At 40.8% G+C, this 20,590-nt stretch overlaps 1 protein-coding gene across 2 annotated transcripts in view; it reads right to left on the reverse strand.

Moving 5' to 3' along the window:
• Positions 1 to 759: 759 nt before the first annotated feature.
• Positions 760 to 20,590, reverse strand: part of SUGCT (succinyl-CoA:glutarate-CoA transferase) — a 417,742-nt gene continuing 397,911 nt past the window's right edge. For both annotated transcript variants that reach the window (XM_070727742.1, XM_070727743.1), the window contains one exon: positions 760 to 2,124. In XM_070727742.1, the coding sequence (XP_070583843.1) occupies positions 1,961 to 2,124 (164 nt within the window). In that variant the 3' untranslated portion in view covers positions 760 to 1,960. The remainder of the gene's footprint in view (positions 2,125 to 20,590) is intronic.

Here is a 20,590-nt window from a genome sequence, read left to right on the forward strand (position 1 = left end):
GGCAAATGATTTAGCTTTACTAGATAAGTGGTCAAAGCAATAAAAACTGCAGTTTAATGTCTCCAAATGTAAAATAATGCACTTGGGCAAAAGGAATCCTCAATCTGAGTCTTGTATTGGCAGTTCTATGTTAGCAAAAACTTCAGAAGAGAAGGATTTAGGGGTAGTGATTTTTGGCAGTCTCAAAATGGGTGAACAGTGCAGTCAGGCGGTAGGGAAAGCAAGTAGAATGCTTGGCTGCATAGCTAGAGGTATAACAAACAGGGAGAGGGAGATTGTGATCCCACTGTATAGAGCACTGGTGAGCCCATTTGGAATATTGTGTTCAGTTCTGGAGACCTCACCTATAAAACGATATTGATAAAACTGAACAGGTCCAAAGACGGGCTACAAAAATGGTGGAAGTTCTTAAGCATAAAACTTATCAGGAAATACTTAATGAACTCAATCTGTATAGTCTGGAGGACAGAAGGGAAAGGGGGGACATGATCTAAACATTTAAATATGTTAAAGGGTTAAATAAGGTTCAGGAGAGAAGTGTTTTTAAGAGGAAAGTGAACAAGGAGGCACAATCTGAGGTTAATTGGGGGAAAGATCAGAAGCAACATGAGAAAATATTATTTTACTGAAAGAGTAGTAGATGTACCACTGTATAAGATGATTTAGATCTTTTAGCTGTTTTCAGGAATTTTTTTAAAAAAGATTCTTTTTCCCATTATTTTTTTCCTTAGAATTAGAAAATCATAATTGTAACAAAAGTTAGCTTTTAATTTTCATTTATTTGTTTAAAGAACTCAAAAAAGTATTTCAAATCAAGTAAATTCCAACGCCTGCAGATAGAATCATGATTCTAGGAAAATGCTGCTGCATATATTTTGAAAATTCACATACAATAAATTTAGCAAAACATAATAACAGTCCAGAGTAAAATCAGTAGCATTATTCATTTACTGTTTAATACATAGCTGATTAAATATGTTCTTGCAAACAAAAAGATAATTAGCATTTTAACTTTTAAGTGCAGTGTAGGTGCCATTTGATAGTAATGTGATGGAAACCAAATACTTACAAGAGCAAATCTGATAATCTGAATTTAACTTAACTTTGTAAAAGCCTCTTTCACTGGGGCTCATGTAAGAAATTAGTAAGTTAATAAGGTTTCTATTTAAGATAAATAATTAACAACCTATTTCAGTGATGGTGAACCTGTGGCACGCGTGCCATATCTGCCGACACGTAAGCCATTGCTCTAGCTCAGCTCAACTCCAGCACATATATGCGCACCAGCCAGCTGATTTTCAGCTCAAATGGAGGCTCTGAGAGGATGTTTTCAGCCTCTGGGGAGGAGGAAAGGGCATTTTCACCCTCCCCAGGCTCTAGAGAAGCCTCCGGAGCCTGTGGAGGGCAAAAAAAAAGAGGACCTATTGGGCTCACCCAAAATCAGGAAATGGGGAAGCATGGATGGATCATATGCACATGCATGGGTGATGTGGCAGCACTGAATTATGAGTGTGGGCACTCAAGCATGTATGTGTGCATGCACTTTTGACACCCAAGGGAAAAAAAGTTTGCCATCACTGATCTATTTGGTTAATATTTTGATTTTTATATTAAAATATTTTCAAAAGAAACTCTCCTTCAGTTGTAATATTCAAGTGTTAATTTCTTTAAATGTATTTTGAAAATCATCGGGCATTATTACAATTACAATAAATGTGAGATTACCTACAATTAAAGAGTGATGAGCCGCACTGTGATAGTATCTGAAATTTTAAAAAATATTTATTTACTGATATTAAATCAGATTTCTTAAAAAGTATGAAGGGATGCTTTTGTGACATAAATTTCAGATTATTATAAAAATAATTTAATCATACTCCAATTAATACTGTGCAAAGTGAAGATATCCAATGTGATCCATAAAACCTTCACTCCTATCAGCCATCAAAACCAAATCTATTCACTTGAATTCATGCTGAGCTATTACCTCAGCATCAAGCAGATCCTGTATAACATCATCCCCATACCCCAATTTACTCTTCAATACATCCAGTGTGTGCTGTCCGTTCAGAGGTGGTGGTTTAGGATCTGACATTTCAAACTGGTTATACCTTACAGCTGGTCCTGTTGAGAAAAAAAAATCTATTATTAATTTTGGGCATAATATACTCCAGAACTGATACAGAAAGTGCTTATATTATAAACACTATCATTCAATATAAGAAATAGATAATTAAAATGCAACATCTACCTAAAGGTATTTTTCTATTTCCTGATTTCAAGTCTAGGCTTTTCTACCTTTTCCAAAATATAGTAGAAATGTAAACAAACTGTGAACTACAAATAGCAATACATTTAGACTTAGATAATGCTTCAGTGCTTTACAGCTCTCTTTGTTTATAGAGTCAGCATATTGCCCCCAACAATCTGGATCTGCATTTTACCCACTTTAGAAGGAGGGAAGGCTGAAATACATTTATTACCAAAATGTCTAATTTGATTCTTTATATTAGAAGAGAGTTTCCTACTTTCAACTGATTAAAAACCCCTGAAATATATTTAAAAATATAGCTGAAAATGAGACAACTTCCCAACAATTTCTATCCCATTGTTGAAAAATTTGCATTGTCAGGATGTGATTCTTAAAATTCTTCCCCTCCGTAACTCAAATTCATTGAGTCAACTCTTATCCTTAAACAATTAATTTTCCATGATAGTTGTTCTGTTGCAGGTTCAACCTGCTCAGTTCTTTCAGCCTTATGTATATACATTAGTATGGTTATTAAGCATAGATAAACTAATCTCCATTATTATACCATGGACCATGATTATTACACATTGTAGCAAGAGGCATGATGAATTTTATAATATAGGAAAGACCAAACTGTATTAGTTCTATCTTTATTTGCAATTGAAGAAATGTGCATTAGGTCCATCAAGATGTTTCTCACGCACAGCCTCTGTATGCATGCTTGCTTTACATTGCCTCTTCAGTTAAAATTGTTCTGAAATTAAACATTTATCAAATCAGAACATAAGCTGAATTATTTGGTTTCACAAAATTTCCATTTTCTTGCTTGTATAATACAAAGACTTGAATCTTGAGAGTATAGTGGAGGTTAATGTTTTCCAACTGCTCAGGATACCTTCTTGAGAATATTTAAGAATATGACATGTTTGAAAATGATACAGAATAATACAAATAGGCTGTAAGGAACAAGGACCAGCTGGATAGCTGGTGTATATGTTAATCGTTAAATGCTTAAGTTCTGATATACTAAGTAATATATATTTTGTATATTTGTATATTTTTGTATATATGTGTGTTTTTTTAATTTTCTTTTTAATTTTCTCTTTTCTGTTCTTTTGTATTCTTGTTTCGCTTTTATATGTAGATATTTAATAGACATTTTTTTAAAAAAGAATATGACATGATAAACTCATTCTTAATCCTCTTCAAAACAATGGAATCTGAAACTCTATTAATAAGAAGGTAAAAAAGGGCTATCACTTAATTTGGAAACTAGTTTTGTATTTACTATTTGAAACATGTATTTTCCTCAGAAGATGAAATTGACTTTCAAATATTACTTTTCATTTTATTTATACACCAGTTTTCCTCAGAGAAAAGCCCATAGTTGTAAACAAACACAACATAAGATGAACAATATTTTTTAAAAAACTGTACATTTAATGATTCAAAATATAATCTCATTTTGATAATGACTTAAAAATAGGAATGAGTTCTGCACAATTGAAACATCTTGATCATTTTCAAGACCCACTGAAAGTCACATTACAATAATCCAGTTTAGCTCTAGTTCTGGCAATGAAACTCTTTTGATTGCATAGTAGGATTATCTGTTTATCACAAAAATAAGGGGATTAAACTCTCTAGAGTTCGTGAAGGCAAACCTATGGCACATGTGCCAGAAGTGGCACACAAAGCCATCTCTCCAGGCACACAAACCATAGCCCGATGCTCTTCCAGCATGCCCATCAACTAGTTTTCATGTGCGTGGGAGTGCCGGAAACCAAAAGAGCAGCTGCCGAGTATGCTCTAATGCATTATTTTCGAAATATTCCATGTATAGGTTGGCGATGACACCTACCTAGAAAAAACCACCAAATCCAAAATCAAGGCCTCTCCCATCAGTGAAGAAATCCAGCAAAAAATCATCCCCAGAGAAAAATCTTCCATATGTCCAAAACTCTATGGCCTTCCAAAAATACACAAGGAAGGAATACCTCTCAGGCCAATAGTCAGTTCTATAGGCTCCCCTCTACAAAACCTTGCCAAATTTTTAGCCAAATACCTTCAACCATATACAGAAACTATTACCTCATATGTTCAAAATTCATTCCACTTTATACAAATAATTAAAAAACAAAACCTACAACCCGATGACCTACTTGTGAGTTTTGATGTCGTGTCCCTTTTCACACAAATACCTATTAAAGAAGCCTTGACAGCTATCCAGGACAAACACAAGCCCCCCAAATATATCCTAGACCTTACCAACCACTGCCTGACTAATACATACTTCCTCTATAACAAACAAAGATATAAACAGATAGAGGGAGCCCCCATGGGATCACCCCTCTCACCTGTCATCGCCAACCTCTACATGGAATATTTCGAAAATAATGCATTAGAGCAATCCAAATACAAACCTAAACTTTGGCTGAGATATGTTGATGATACCTTTGTAATTTGGCCACATGGTAAGGAAAAACTAGACAATTTCCTCACACATCTCAATAGCCTACACCCCAAAATACAGTTTACTATGGAAACAGAAATCAATGATCAACTTCCCTTTCTAGATGTACTGGTCTATAAAAAACCCAATGGCAGCCTAGGACACACTATCTACCAAAAGAAAACCCATACCAACCGTTACCTAAATGCACACTCACACCACGACCCCGCACAAATCACCTCAGTGGCCAAAACTCTCATCACCAGAACCAAACGCCTAGCTGACCATGAGCACTTAAAAACTGAATTGAACAAACTCAAAGATGTATTAATTTCTAATGGATTCGAAGGGAAAACAATCACAAACCTAATCAAAAAAGAGACACTCCCCAAAAAACAAGATCAAGAACAGGACAATGGTACCACCATCCTCCCTTACATCAAGGGCACCACAGACAAAATTAGTAAAATTCTGCACAAACATAACATCAAAACTTCATTTTGCACTAACCAAAAAATATCTAATATCCTAAGGAGCCCAAAAGATAAATCCAATTGGAATACCAAGGAATCTATGAAATTCCTTGCAAAACATGTGCAGCCACATACATTGGACAAACCAATCGAAGAGTAAGTGCACGCATTGCAGAACATAAAAATGCAATTAAAAAAGAAGAAAAGACTTCCTCCCTTGTCCAGCACATTAAAAAAACAGGGCACGAAATTGATTTTGAAAAAACTAAATTACTTCACAAAACAGAGAATTTATATAGAAGAATTGCCTTGGAAGCCATAGAGATTGAGAGGAGCCCCCTTTGCATAAATAAAAGAGATGACATGTCCCACCTACCAGAGATTTGGAAACCAGCCTTAAACAAAAAAACACTTCATAAAAATCACCATGTCAATCCTTCTAATAATTATGATTCCACCAACCAATCAGATCACTAAAACATAATCACCCAATCTATTTGCTACATTCAAACCAAATCTCCACCCCCACACTATATACTAGGAAGAAATGACAGTTGCAAACATTCCATTTTACAACAGCACGAAGCTTGCAACTTCAGCCTGATGATGGTGAATGTGATTTCACCGAAACGTCGCATAGACATGCAAAATATTACACAGGGCAAAACCCGAACTCAGAACAATCTACATACATATACCCGTGAAAATTTACGAAAACAAATATATATATATATATATATATGTATGTATATATATATATGTTTTTGTAGATTTTCACGGGTACAGGTATGACGATCTTGGTATATTTGGGTTTCTTCTCGTGTAGGATTTGGAAATTTCTGGCGACGTTTCGACGAGGTCACACTCATCATCTTCAGACTGGTGTTTCTGTCCTTGTTCTAAGGCGAACACTGCGAGACCTGAGCTGCCTTCCTTCTATAAATACTGGTGGCTGGGTGTGGTTTGATGGCTCAGCAATTGCCTGCTGTGTAGAAACTTCCTGGTGAGTCAGTGGGGTAACATCTGGGGTCGTTGATGTAGCTGAAGTATGTTGATTAGTTAATGGTTGTTGATTAGGCGTGATATCCTGAGTAGTTGGAGCTTGCAGGCTATTTGATTGTTTTGCAATCTGTGTTCTGAGTCTAGTTTCAGTTTTTATGGCTGGGTTACTTTTGAGGGCTGCTTTCCAGATGTCTGGTAAGCGGGAGGTATCATCCCGCTTGTTCATATTTTGGGGATGTTTTTCTATCTCGATGGCTTCCATGATTATTCTTTTGCTGTAGTGTTCTGTTTTGGAAATTAATTTAGTGCTGTCAAAATCAATTTCATGTCCTGTAGTTTTGAAGTGTTGGAAAAGGGAGGAGGTTTTTTTCTTTTTTCCTTAATGCATTCTTATGTTCTGCAACACGTGCATTTACTCTCCTGTTGATTTATCCAATATACGTGGCTGGGCAGATTTTACATGGTATTTGATAAACTCCCTGGTTTTCTAGCTGGATATTGTCTTTCGGGTTTCTTAGGATGTTGGCTATTTTTTTATCTGTACCAAAGGCTGTCTTGATGTTATGTTTGCGGAGAATTTTACAGATAAAATCAGTAAGACCTCATCGAAACGTCGCCAGAAATTTCCAAATCCTACACGGGAAGAAACCCGAATATACCAAGACCGTCATACCTGTACCCGTGAAAATCTACGAAAACACACACACATATATATTATATATATGAAAAAAAATCCCTTCTTTTTTATTAAAAGAAATTAATAATTAAAAAAAACCCAAAATCCATTAGTACTATTAAAACTAAAACAACCAGCAAAACCAAAAACATAACTATTAATAAAAACAGGTGAGGGCTGGGGTTTTTTTCTCTGTTATTATTTAAGTGCTTTTACCATATGCTTTAAATCAAGAGTCACTTCTCTCTCTGTTTCTCTCTCTTTCCTGTCATTCTCTGCCTCAATCATTTTCTCATTTCTTTTTTCTCCCCTTTTTTCTATCATTTCTCTCTCTCTTCCTTCCACTCTTCTCTCTCTCTCTTGCTTTCTTCCTCTCTCTCACTCTCTTCCTTCCTCTCTCATCTCTCTCTTTCTTTCTTTCTGTCTTTCTCTTTCTCTCTCTCTTTTTCTGGCTCTCTCTCTTTTTCTCACTTTGTCTCTCTTGTTTTCTTTCTCTCTCTCTCACTCTTTCTCTTGTTTTCTTTCTCTCTCTCGTTCTCTCTCTTGTTCTCTCTCTCTTGCTATCTCTTTCTCTCCCCCATCTTTCTCTCTCTCTTTCTCACTTTCTCTCTATCTTGCTCTGTCGCTCTCACTCTCTCTCGTTCTCCGGAGGCCGGCAAAGGTGATTTTCAATGTCGGGCACACGGGCTGGCGCGCGCTCTCCCCATCCCCCTGCCAGCCCGCCTGGAACATTCAAAGTAAGAAATACCTTTGCTGGCCCCCACTGTGAGAACGCCTGCCCCACCTCTCCTGCAGTCCTCGAAAGCACTCTCGGTGAAGGGACTGCGAGAGCGGTGGGGCGGGCGTTCCCACTGCGGGAGAAGCCACGCACCAAGGCGGGAAGCGGAGGAGAAAGAGAGGCTGATCAGGCGGGCAGCAGCAGCGAGTAGCCAGGGGCGCGAGGGGGCTAGAGGCATAGGGGTGGGGGAGGCCACGGCTCCGTGCGTGCGCTTGGAAACGGGTGCGCGGGGAGGCATTTTGGGGTACGCTGGCGCAGGTGTGCGCAGCCTACAGGGAATGGTGGCTACAAGTCTTCAGCCACCACAAGTCACACTAATTCTCAAGCCACTCTAAACCATACTAAGCCACAATACCTTCAAGCCAAACCACAAGCCACACCTATGCAAAGGTTCATTATGTATATATACTTTTTTCAGCCATTCAGATTACATTACAATCTGCATATGCAATGTGACTAAACAGTTTTACATGGTTGAAGTGATTACAATTCTTCTCTTTGCAATTTGGAATATTGCATCCGGTAGGCCCCGATCCTGACCCACATAAGTATTCATGTGAGCAGATGCATGCATATTCACTAACTCTATTGTAGGGAGGAGCAGCAGGTAAACGAATAATTGAAAAGCAAAACTGTGATTTATTATTGTTATTCTAAACCGATTTTATTCATTAACTCTTTAATGAGTCTGGCAACTAGAGAATGGGAAATTTGGAAGAAACCACCAAAAGGTGTATTAAAAATTAAATAAGTAAGCCTATTGCATTGGCCTCTGTAGATAGCAACGGTCTTCCTTCCTTCCTTCCTTCCTTCCTTCCTTCCTTCCTTCCTTCCTTCCTTCCTTCCTTCCTTCCTTCTTAGATTTTTGCATTTTGATCAGTATGAAGCTATGGACAATACTGATGGACACTGTTCCCTGTAAGCTGCAGGTGCCTGCGTGTACGCCCCCCAAAACGCCCCCCGCGCACCCTTTTCCAAGGATGCGCACAGAGCCACAGAGCTTTCGTCCCGGGCTCTCAGTGAGGGGGCTGCAGGAGAGGCGGGGCAGGCGTTCTCACAGCGGAAGCTGGCGAAGGTGATTTTCAATGTCGGGCGTGTGGGTGCGCGTACTCCTCATCCCCTGCCAGCCCACTTTGGACATTCAAAATAAGAAAAACCTTCGCCGGCGAAGGTTTTTCTTACTTTGAATGTTCCGGGCGGGCTGGCAGGGGGATGGGGAGCGCGCGCGCCCACCTGCGCGCCCGACATTAAAAATCACCTTCGCCGGCCTCCGCTGTGAAACGAATGGAGAGAGAACAAGAGAGAGTGAGAGAGACAGAGCAAGATAGAGAGAAAGTGAGAAAGAGAGAGAGGGAGAAAGGGGGGGGAGAAAGAGATAGCAAGAGAGAGAGAACCAGATAGAAAAAGAGTGAGAGAAAGAAAACAAGAGAGAGTGAGAGAGAGAGAAAGCAAGAGAGAGAGAAAACGAGAGAGAAAGTGAAAAAGAGAGAGAGAGCAAGAGGGGGAGGGAGAGAGAAAGAAAGAGAGAGAGATGAAAGAGGAAGGAAGAGAGTGAGAGAGGAAGAAAGCAAGAGAGAGAGAGACAGAGAAAGCAAGAGAGAGAGAGAAGAGTGGAAGGAAGAGAGAGAGAGAAATAAATGATAGAAAAAAGGGGAGAAAAAAAGAGAAATGAGAAAATGATTGAGGCAGAGAATGACAGGAAAGAGAGAGAAACAGAGAGAGAAGTGACTCTTGATTTAAAGCATATGGTAAAAGCACTTAAATAATAACAGAGAAAAAAACCCCCAGCCCTCACCTGTTTTTATTAATAGTTATGTTTTTGCTTTTGCTGGTTGTTTTAGTTTTAATAATAATGGATTTTGGTTTTTTTAAATTATTAATTTCTGTTAATAAAAAAGAAGAGCTTTATTTATTTATTTTTTATTTATTTCTATGCCGCCCAGTCCCAAGGGGACTGCCACTCAGACAGTATACTTTTCCGCCCACACCGAAAAAAAATTAGAGGGAACATTGCTGATGGAATGTATAAAAATGATGTTTTGTTTTTCTCAATGTTTCAAGTGACATCTTGCCAGGATGAGAGGGGAAAAAAGAAAACATATCTTCTGTCTACAATTTTTACTAAGTAATGGAAGCAATGAGCCACAGTGGCACAGTAGTTAAAATAACCAGTATTATAGTCTACTTTTGCTGCATGCCGCCTGCCTGCAATTTGGCAGTTCCAAATTTTGCCAGGCTCATCCTTTCAAGGTGAGCAAAATGAGGACCCAGATTGTTGGGGGCAATATGCTGACTCTGTAAACTGCTTAGAGAGTAAACTGCTTACAGTGCAAAGCACTGTAAAATGGTATATAAGTCTAGGTGCTATTGCTATTGCTATAAAAGTCCTTGCTGTGCTAATTCCTGACAATATCCCAGTAAAAAAATAGATAAAGCATGATAACAATTCCTGGATACTTTCTTTGCTAGAATCCAGGCCTATCACTTTGATGGGGAAAATCTTTCAGGTACTGTATATCTCTCAAGAGAACTCTTGATTATATTTTTCATCTGATGAAAAATAATTCCTACTAATATGGTTTAAAATTCTGTTGTTGCCTTCTTTTTATTCTACATGTAGAGGATAAATGTATATACTAATAATATTTCCCTATTCTAAGATCCAGTCTGTTAGGTTTTCTGGCTGAAATTATTGTTATAAGGAGATTTATCTAATGACTCAGTAGCTGCAAAGGACAAGGTGTCAATGCTTTAAAAGATTTTCCTATAAGAATGGAGAAAACCTGGATATGGAAATATGAAAAATATGCTAGAAAGAAGCATTGTACCAGAATTCATCAAAGCAATACACATTTATATTAAAATCAAAGATTAATGTGGTTATCAGCACATTTACCTAACAGTTGCATTAACTAAGTAAGGGTTTCTTACTTCTAAGGAAACATGTTTAAATTCTACTACATTACCTAAAGACTTTAAAGAGTTTTTCAGAGCTTATAAATAAAGAAGGGATAACTTCTAACTAAACATGGGCAAATGGTTAGTTTTTAAGATTAATTAAAGTTAAGGTTAAGATTATTTGACTGTAAGGCTAAAATAATAGTAGTAGCGGTAGTTTTTAAAAAACCCTTAATCTGAGTTCAACTTTTGGCAATTGTATCCATGAAGTTTTCTTGGCAGAATTAAAGGAGGGTGGGGGGAGCATCACTGGCTTCCTCAGATACATTTAGCTTTCCAGTCTAGCCAGCAGCCCTGGAATTCCTAAGCAGTTTTATATTCAAATATTAATCAGAGCTGATCTAGCTTGGCTTCAAATTTGGATAGATGGTGCTATCTTCTGAGACAACCGTAATGCTGCAAACTTCTAATGTTAATGTTAGATACCAGCACCTCTCTGATCTTGCCTGATCTCAAAAAGATTACATAGAGTCAAACCATCACATCTGGCAATGGTGTTTCATCTGGAAGTTGGAGAAATCTATACATTTAAAAATCAAACATTGAAAATGAGTTGTAAAAGCTTTTCAGCACAACACAACACACTTGCACCTGGGGCTGTTATGTGAGGGTAGTGGTGGGATGGCATCGGATGGGAGTGGCAGTTGGCAAAGGGTGCTCCAAACGAAGCTGTCTCAGCTGGGGAGAGGCAGCACCTGCCACAGCCGCTTGCTCCAGCCACTTTTTGGCCTGCCGGGTGGGTTCCTTGGTCAACGCTTGCCTGTCTCCCGCAAGGAGGAAAGCAGCTGAGGGCTGCCGGGTGGTCTGTGGACAGCTGCTGCCAAGCACGGAAAGGTTGATACCACAGCTGCTGACAACCACCCAACTCCGCCCCTCATGTAATATTCGATGTATAAGACGCAACCAGTTTTTGAAGCACTTTTTTGAAGTAAAACGTCCTATACACTGAAAAATAGGGTAACCCATTATAACTGAGACTGAGAAATTTCTTTTACAGTTAGTTTTCCACTTTACCATGTTTTTTCAAAGGTGACTATAAGACTTCAGTAGATAAATATTAGAAGTTACTTTTTTTAAAGAAAGGAAATTTCCTTAATTTCCTTCAGTATTTTTCTGAAATGCTTTGTCTAACTGAAATAAATATATATCAAGGGTGGGATTCACACCTATTCACTAGAACTTGTTGTTAACTTTCTAAGCAATTTGAAGAATTGGTTGTTTGAAAAAAATCTGCTTCCCCCACCCACCCACTTTATAGTGCTCATCCTAAAAGGAAGGTATTCTGGTGTTGTTTCTAGCCTAATCTTTATTGCCCAGCTTATAGAAACTGTCTCCCTTATCACATTCTTGGCAGTACACCTAGACTTACTGTCGCCTGAACTTCTCTGGAGTTTTTTTCCCCCTTCTCTTCGCTGGTACTTTACTGGGGTTTGACTTTCTTAAAGGGGAAGGGTTATTTTAAGCTTTTTACACTGCTGTTGGGAGGAAATACTCCCCTGTTGGAGTTCTTCCAGCCACAATGCAAAGATCAACACTTTGAAGAAATAATTGAATAAGGAAGCAGAGATGCCGGAAAGAAGTTTTTAATGACAAGGACCAGATGAGTGACATTCAGCAAAGCTTCTTGCCTAGCTGGAAAGATTGACATTCAAATGTGAGTTTACCTATCCCTTGTGAGTTTTAGTCTAAAAATGATTTTTGGTGAAGTTTAATTCTGTGCTTTGTCACTTTTAATCCTGTGTTTATTAATGGGATAATTTTCCTTATTTTATTTATTTATTTATTTATTTATTTATTTATTTATTTATTTATTTTGTCTAATACATAATGTACATTTCAGAGGATATAATCATAGTAAAATACATCAATAGAAGAATAGAAGATAAGACATTAGGAATAATATGGAAGAAATAATCATTGGGAATAATAGAGATCATATACATGGAGCTAGTAGAAACATAAGAGAGACATTAGGACAGAGGATGGATTAAGATGAATGTTCTACCAAAGATATTGTTTTTGTTTCAAGTAATACCTATAAATCCAGGGGGGGAATTTTTTAAAGACTTAACAACAACAAAAAATTTGTGGCAGGGCAAGAAGGCGAGAATAAAGTTAAGTATCTTAGAAGATATTAAGGAAAGGGGTGGATCTGCTCTACCTAATTGGAAATTTTACTATAAAGCAGCTGCACTAACTTGGATTAAGAAGTGGATAACCTTAGAAAATAGAAGATTATTAACTCTGGAAGGGCACGATCTGATGCTTGGATGGCATGCTTTCCTCTGGTATGACAAAGAAAAAACACATTCATATTTTAAAAGACACACAATAAGAAAGTATTTACTAAAAGTATGGAAAGATATTAAGAAAGATCACTTCTTAAACATACCAGACTGGATATCCCCATTAGAGGTGATATCCTATCCTAATCTTATATCGGATAGGAAAATACCAAAGTATAAACAATTAGTTGATGAACAAATGAATTTAAAAACAAGAGATAAACTTCAAGAGGAAGGGTTTAAAATAGATTGTTGGCAATATATACACATACAGTCGAAGTTTCAAAAAGATAGCAAAGTATATATATTTAACAAGAGTAAAACCTTTTTGAGTAGTTTATTGACTACAAATTCAAAGAAATTAATTGGGAAAGCATATAAATATATGATAGAACATAAAAATATAGACTTGACTGTCAAAGACAACATGATTACTTGGTGTAAAAATTTCGGCAAAGAGTTTGACTTAGAGACTTGGGAGAAAGTTTGGATAACAAATTGGAAGATGACAAACTCTGTTTCTTTAAAAGAAAACCCAATGAGCCGTTGAACTTACCTGAACGGTCTTCTCCATGTCCTGGAAGGAGAGTCCAGCATGGGTTTAGCTCAAGTCTTATTGGTAGGGACTGAGTTTTAAATTAATATTATTAACATATTAAGTAGGTACCGCCCCCTTGCTGCCCCAAGAACTCAGTTTTAAAAAACGAATTAACAAGAATAGCAATTTATTAACAACAAGTCAGAACCAATAATAACATTTGCCCATGGTACAATACAGGGAGGGTTTGGACTCTCCTTCCAGGACATGGAGAAGACCATTCAGGTAGGAGAGTCCAGCATGGGATACAGTATACCCAAGTTTAATATTAAAGGGTGGGAGATTGCTGAACCATGGGCGTCGTCTGTTCACACACTCTTTGGAGTATTCGTCTCCCAAACACCGCCTCCGCCGAAGCAAACACATCTAACTTGTAATGACGGATGAACGTTGTAGGCGTTGCCCACGTTGCCGCCCTACAGATGTCCTCAATTGAGGCCTGTGTGTTCCAAGCTGCCGATGCGGCAGCACTCCGTGTTGAATGAGCCGTAATCCCAGGTAAGGTAGTTGAGGCAGTCTTGTAAGCCTCCGCTATGCATAACCTCAACCAGTGGCTAATTGTCTGTGAGGACACTTTAAGACCCATTCGCTGTTGACCAAATGACACGAACAAGGCCTCGGTCTTAAGGAGCGAACTCGTACGTCTTATGTATATCTTTAAGGCCCTTCTAACATCGACCTTATGCCACTTTAGCTCCAAAGGATGGGATCCGTGGACACAAAAATCCGGTAGTACCAGCTCCTGGGCTCGGTGGAAATGGGTATTTACCTTGGGAACAAACGTAGGGTCCAAACGAAGAACCACCTTATCAGGATAAAACATACATAAATCAGGTCTAACTGACAGGGCGGATATCTCTGACACCCTGCGAGCTGACGTAACGGCGACGGTGGAGAGTGCTTGTTGGAGGCCCCTTTCAAAAAATCCTTAATCAGAGGATGATGAGCTAACGAGTTGCCATCCTGAGCCTGCACAACAGTTGCTAAGGCAGCCACCTGCCTCCTCAGGGTATTTGGAGCCAAGCCTTTGTCCAGTCTGCAGAAATTCTAGCACGGTAATTAATTCAGCATCCTGCGGTTGCAGATTTTTCCCTCCACAAAATGACGTAAATGCAGCCCATGTCGCCTGGTAAATTCGGGATGTTGAAGGTCGCCTGGCTGATTGAATCGTGGTGATGACATTTTCTGGTATATGCCAAGATCTCAATCTGTCCCTTTCAACAGCCAGGCGGTTAGATGAAACCACTGAGGGTTCGGATGGAGAACTGCACCTTGGTGGAGGGTGATCAGATGGTCTGGAATCCTCCAAGGTCGAGCCCTGGAGAGTCCCACTAAATCCGCGAACCAAGGGCAGCGCGGCCATTGCGGTGCTATTAATATTACCTCTGCGCCTTCTCCGCCAGTATCTTTTCGATTACTCTGGGAATTAGGGGAATCGGAGGGAATGCGTATAAGAGGCCCTTCGGCCAAGGAAGGTATAACGCATTGGTTCCCTCTGCCTCCGGTGTGTAAAACCTGGAATAAAATCTGAGCAGCTGGGCGTTGTGTGGAGTAGTGAACAAGTCCACAGTGGGAATCCCAAATCTGCTTACTACTTCCTGGAACACCTGAGGGGCTAAACTCCACTCTGCTGGATCTAACACCTTCCGACTGAGCCAATCCGCCTTGGTATTGGCCTCCCCCGCTATGTGTTCTGCATGTAGTGATGCCAAGTGGGATTCTGCCCAGTCGAACAGAAGAATTGTCTCTTGCATCAGCCTGTGGGACTTGGTCCCACCTTGGTGATTGAGGTGTGCTCTGGTTGCCACGTTGTCGGTGCCACTAGTACATGCTTGCCTTCCAGGATTGTCGCAAAGGCTAGCAGGGCCAAACGCACAGCCTTCAACTCCAGGAAATTGATGTTTACTGGGATCAAGTCCTGAGGATGCCAGAGTCCCTGGGTGACATGAGGTCCCACATGAGCACCCCATCCCATGAGACTGGCGTCCGTGGTAAGTATGGTGAATTGGAGGTGGCCAAAGGGCGAGCCTCGGTGTAACGCTGGCAACCTCCACCACCTTAGAGAATGCTTCAGTTGAAATCCTACAGTGATCAGTCTGTTTGTGTGGCTTATACGTCGCCTTTGAAAGGGAAGTAATGTCCATTGTAAAGTCCGAAAATGGTATTGTGCCCAAGGGACAATGTCCACACAAGACACCAGGGTCCCTAGGAGCTTGGATAGGAAAGACAAGGGAACTTCCTTTTGGTGTTGGAGCTTGGACACCAGGTCTCGCACCTTGAGTTGTCTCTCCGGAGATAGATAAACTTCCCCAGTTATGGTGTCTATGAGTGATCCCAGATGGACAAGACTGGTCGTTGGTGTAAAGTGGCTCTTTGCCAAGTTTATTGTGAACCCATGGTCATGTAACAATGTCATTGTAATCTGCAGGTCTCTGCGTGCTGATGTAACGTCCTTGGATAGTAGTAAAATATCGTCTAGGTAGGCCAATAGACGAATTGATTGGGAACGCAAGGTTGCAGTAAGGACATCCAGAATCTTGGTGAATGTGCGTGGGGCTGAGGACAGGCCAAATGGCATTGCCCTGTATTGGTAATGGACGCCCTGAAGATGGAACCGAAGGAACCTCCTGTGGTCCGGATGTATAGGCACATGTAAGTATGCCTCTTTTAGATCGATTGACGTCAGGAGGTCGCAGGGACGTATCGATGCCAGCATGGAACGTAAGGACGTCATTTTGAATCTCTGATAAAGCACATACCTGTTCAGGCTTTTTAGATTCAATATGAGATGACAACCCCCCAATGGTTTGGGTACAATAAACACCCTGGAGTAGAACCCCAGTCCTTCCATCTGAGACGGGACCTGCTCGATGGCCTGTATTTCCAGGAGATGGAAAATTTCCTGTTGTAGCAAGACCTTTTGGGTCGGATCCCTGGGAATTGAGCAAGTCACAAACCGATTTGGGGGATTTTGAAAGAACTCTATTCGTAATCCCCGAGACACTGTGGACTCTACCCAGGCATCCGAGGAGGTACTCCCCCAGGAGGCGCTGAACCACTGAAGTCTGCCCCCCAACGGAATATTCTCCCTGCAGTCACTTTGATCTTCTGAAAGCGCGTTGGTTGGATCCCCGAAAAGGCCGTCTTGTTTGTTGGAATCCCCTATTTCAGTCCTGGAAATAGGATCTATCTCCTCGAAATGTGTATGTCTGGTTATACTGTCCCTGAGAAAAAGGCCTTCCAGATTGAGTGACATTGGAGGCCGGGTCCCACCGAAAGGACTGCCGGCGCCGATACGGTGTAGTGCTGCGGTCCTGTCGATGATACAATCTAGGCAGGATCTTCCTCTTATCCTTGTCCTCCACCAGGACGGGGTCAAGGATGTCGCCAAACAATTTGGTGCCTTGGAATGGAGCCGATGATAATCTCCATTTCGATTTGGCATCCGCCTCCCAATGACGGAGCCAAAGAAGGCGTTGAGAGGAGATGGTGGATGCCATGCCTCTAGCCGAGAACTTTGCCGCATGCAAAGTCGCGTCTGCGAAGAATTCGGCCGCCGCCAGAAGTTTATTCAGGTCCTGCCGGAGGCAGGAGTCCTCTGGCCCCAGCCTGGCCTGGACCTCCTGTATCCACATGATGGAAGCGCGATTAAAGAAAGACGCCATGGATGCGGCCCAGAAGGCCCATGCAACCATCTGATGAGACTTTTTCAACAGAGTTTCAGCCCGTCGCTCATTAGGCTTTAGGCTGTCCGCTGTCTCCGATGGTATGACTGCATTAGATACTAACGTGGCCACCGATCTGTCCACCGGCGGGAACTGAAGCAGGGTCTCGATGTCCTTGTCAAAGGTGTAGAAACGGCGATCCAGGTTGGAAGGACCTTGCGCCGCCGCCGGATGTTGCCATGGGCGTTTAATGTTCTCCAGGAATATTTCAGACGCCGGGATGTTGTCTGATTCCTTGGGCGGCTCTTTGCAAAGAGTGGCAGATGTTCTCATGCCGTCTCCTGTGCCTGTAGGCGCTGAGGAGCCCGGGACATCTAAGGCTTGTTTAGCCTTGTGTAAGAGGACCCTGAACAAGGTTGGCTTAAATAGACCCGCTGGAGCTGGTTGTTCAGGAAAGCTATATTCGTCATCAGACAAGTCATTGCCATGATCGCTTTCCCCCTCGAGGAGACCTGTGTCACCAGCCATAGAGTCCAGTCCAGAAGGGGGTGGTGGGGCTGACCAAAGGCCTCTGGACTGTCCTAAACAAGAAGGCAAGGCCGTATCGCGATGGGCTGCAGTCGCCATTCCCTGCGTGTACGCGTTCGTGATCAAGTCCTGCAGGGGAGGAGAAAAGGCCTGCCAGGCATCTGTTTGAGTCCTAAGCCCTGCCGCTGTTGGGGTGAATGTTGCCGAGGGAGGACAAGTTGAATGCACCCCCACAGGAGGCCCATACACTGAATGAATGACTGAGGCAGGTACTTACAGTAAACAATGAATTTATATAGCAGACCAAACTATCCAGACAGACTGTACTTGTAAGTACTGGAGCAGGAATGCATCACATTAAAAGAGGGCCTCGGTACTAGCCCGTCACATGAGTGACTAAACCAATCGGGCTGTTACCGGGCAGAAAAAACAGTAAGGAGGTTGCTGGCAGCCAGCCAAGATCGTGCCAATTTTAAAACAACGGTTGTCTGTGCGCCGTTTCTGAGGGAAAAAGGCGGGCGCGGGAGATATCACCCCTCCTAAAATCGAAGCCTCCTTAAATAGGCGCTTACTCGGCAGTTAACTAGCCGAGAGTCACGGCACTTAATAGCGGCTGATTGTTTTTCTTTTGTGTATTGCCGCCTGCCTCGTTCGGCTTCTCGCGCCTCTGCTCCTTTCCCCCGAAATCAGCTGAGAGGCACTCCAGCCCGGCGCATTTTTATTTGTCTCGCCGCCCCCGTCTGGTGGGCAGGGGACGGACCCCCCCGCACCCGGGGTGTAAGGGCTAGATATGGCCTCGGAGGTCAGGGATCTGAAGCCCAATGTCTCCTCTTCAGGGCAGTACTCGTGGGGAGAAGAGGCCCCATAAGGAGATTGATGGGGGTGGTGCCCGCAGAGGGCAGAGACCCCAGCCGAACCAGTCACCTGTAAATGAGAAAAAACAAAGAAACAACAATATTAAATGCAATCATCACAAATAATACAATACAATACAATCCCATTTATTTAAACTCCAATTGCTAGGAGCAAAAAACTCAGAGTCCCTATTCTAGACTGAGTTTTTTAAAACTGAGTTCTTGGGGCAGCAAGGGGGCGGTACCTACTTAATATGTTAATAATATTAATTTAAAACTCAGTCCCTACCAATAAGACTTGAGCTAAACCCATGCTGGACTCTCCTTCCAGAGGCATGGAAGAATAAGATGTTTTATCGATGGCATCTCCCACCGAATAGAATTGCTAAGATGTATCCAAATACCTCCCCAAATTGTTGGAAATGTGAAAATGAAATAGGTTCTTATTATCATCAATGGTGGACATATAATAAAGTCCGGACATATTGGAGAATGATAGAACAAATGATAAAAGAGATTACATTATATGAAATAGAAAAATCCCCTGAATTTTATCTCCTAGGCATAGCTAAACAGAAATATAAAAAAGATATTTTTTTTCTGGTTGTACATATTTTAACAGCCGCTAGGATAGTTTATGTACAAAATTGGAAAGGGGAAGATATCCCCCCAAAAGAGGACGTAGTTAAAAAAAAATTGGATTGTGCAGAGATGGATATGATGACGAGAAGGCTGAATGATCAAGAAGAATCTGATTTTTATATTATTTGGGATAAAGTTTATACATGGATAGATAAGAATAAAGTTGAAAATAAGGTATGAATATAATTAAATGTTATTGATATTTTTTGTTGTTGTTAAAAAGGACAGAGGACAGAAGGCACGCTGGTGCACATGCATGCCCCTTACTAACCTCTTAGGAATCTGGAGAGGCCAACCGTGGATAGTCTAAGGGTAAAATCTTGGGGCTTTACCACAGAGTCTGGTAAAGAGTTCCATGCTTTGACAACTCGATTACTAAAGTCATATTTTTTGCAGTCAAGTTTGGAGCGGTTAATATTAAGTTTGAATCTGTTGTGAGCTCATGTGTTGTTGTGGTTGAAGCTGAAGTAGTCGTTGACAGGTAGGAAGTTGTAGCATATGATCTTGTGGGCTATGCTTAGATCATGTTTGAGGTGTCGTAGTTCTAAGCTTTCTAGGCCCAGGATTGTAAGTCTAGTTTCATAGGGTATCCTGTTTTGAGTGGAGGAGTGAAGAGCTCTTCTGGTGAAGTATCTCTGGACATTTTCAAGGGTGTTAATGTCCGAGATGCGGAGAGGGGCAGCATACAGATCAGATCAGATCAATGAATGGGTTCCAAGTAGATGAGCTGTATTCGAGGTCTGATGAATGTTTTGTAAGCTCTGGTAAGTAGTGTGAGTTTGCCGGAGCAGAAGCTGCATAGGATTAACAACTCTTGAAACCTTTTTGGCGATGTTGTTGCAATGGCTTGCTTTGTTTGGAAGGAAAAATATAAATCTTTATACCTCAAAAGAACAGGGTTTAGAGATCTGGCTAATCTGTGTCTATTCGTTCTGGTAATTGGTTTAACAAGCAACAGCTACTGTATTTGTTTTTTTGCTACATTTTATTTTCTTTATCTAAACTTGAGATAACGACTTATCTCAAGTTTACATTTGAACTTTCCTGGGGAGTGAGCTCTGGCAATCAGCAAGACAAGGCTTTTGTTTTAATTTTAAAGGGATTTAAACTGCTCTGATTTAATTATTTATATTGTGTTTGAATTCTTTCCAGCCTCATGGTTTCTTTTTCTTTTTGGGAAGGGGATCTTCCTTCACTGCTTTAGTAGTTCCCGGCACTATCCTTATGGGATGTACTTCCAAGAGGCAGAATACAAGCTTGGTACTGATTTTTTTACTGCCTTTCTGGGGAGGCATGTGAACACAAGAACAAGGGGTCACAATCTGAGGTTAATTGAGGGAAAGATCAGAAACAACGCGAAAATATATTATTTTACTGAAAGAGTAGTACATGCTTGGAACAAACTTCCAGCTGATGTAGTTGGTAAAT

This window comes from Erythrolamprus reginae, chromosome Z (assembly GCF_031021105.1).
Source record: "Erythrolamprus reginae isolate rEryReg1 chromosome Z, rEryReg1.hap1, whole genome shotgun sequence".
NCBI classification, from domain to species: Eukaryota; Metazoa; Chordata; class Lepidosauria; order Squamata; family Dipsadidae; genus Erythrolamprus; species Erythrolamprus reginae.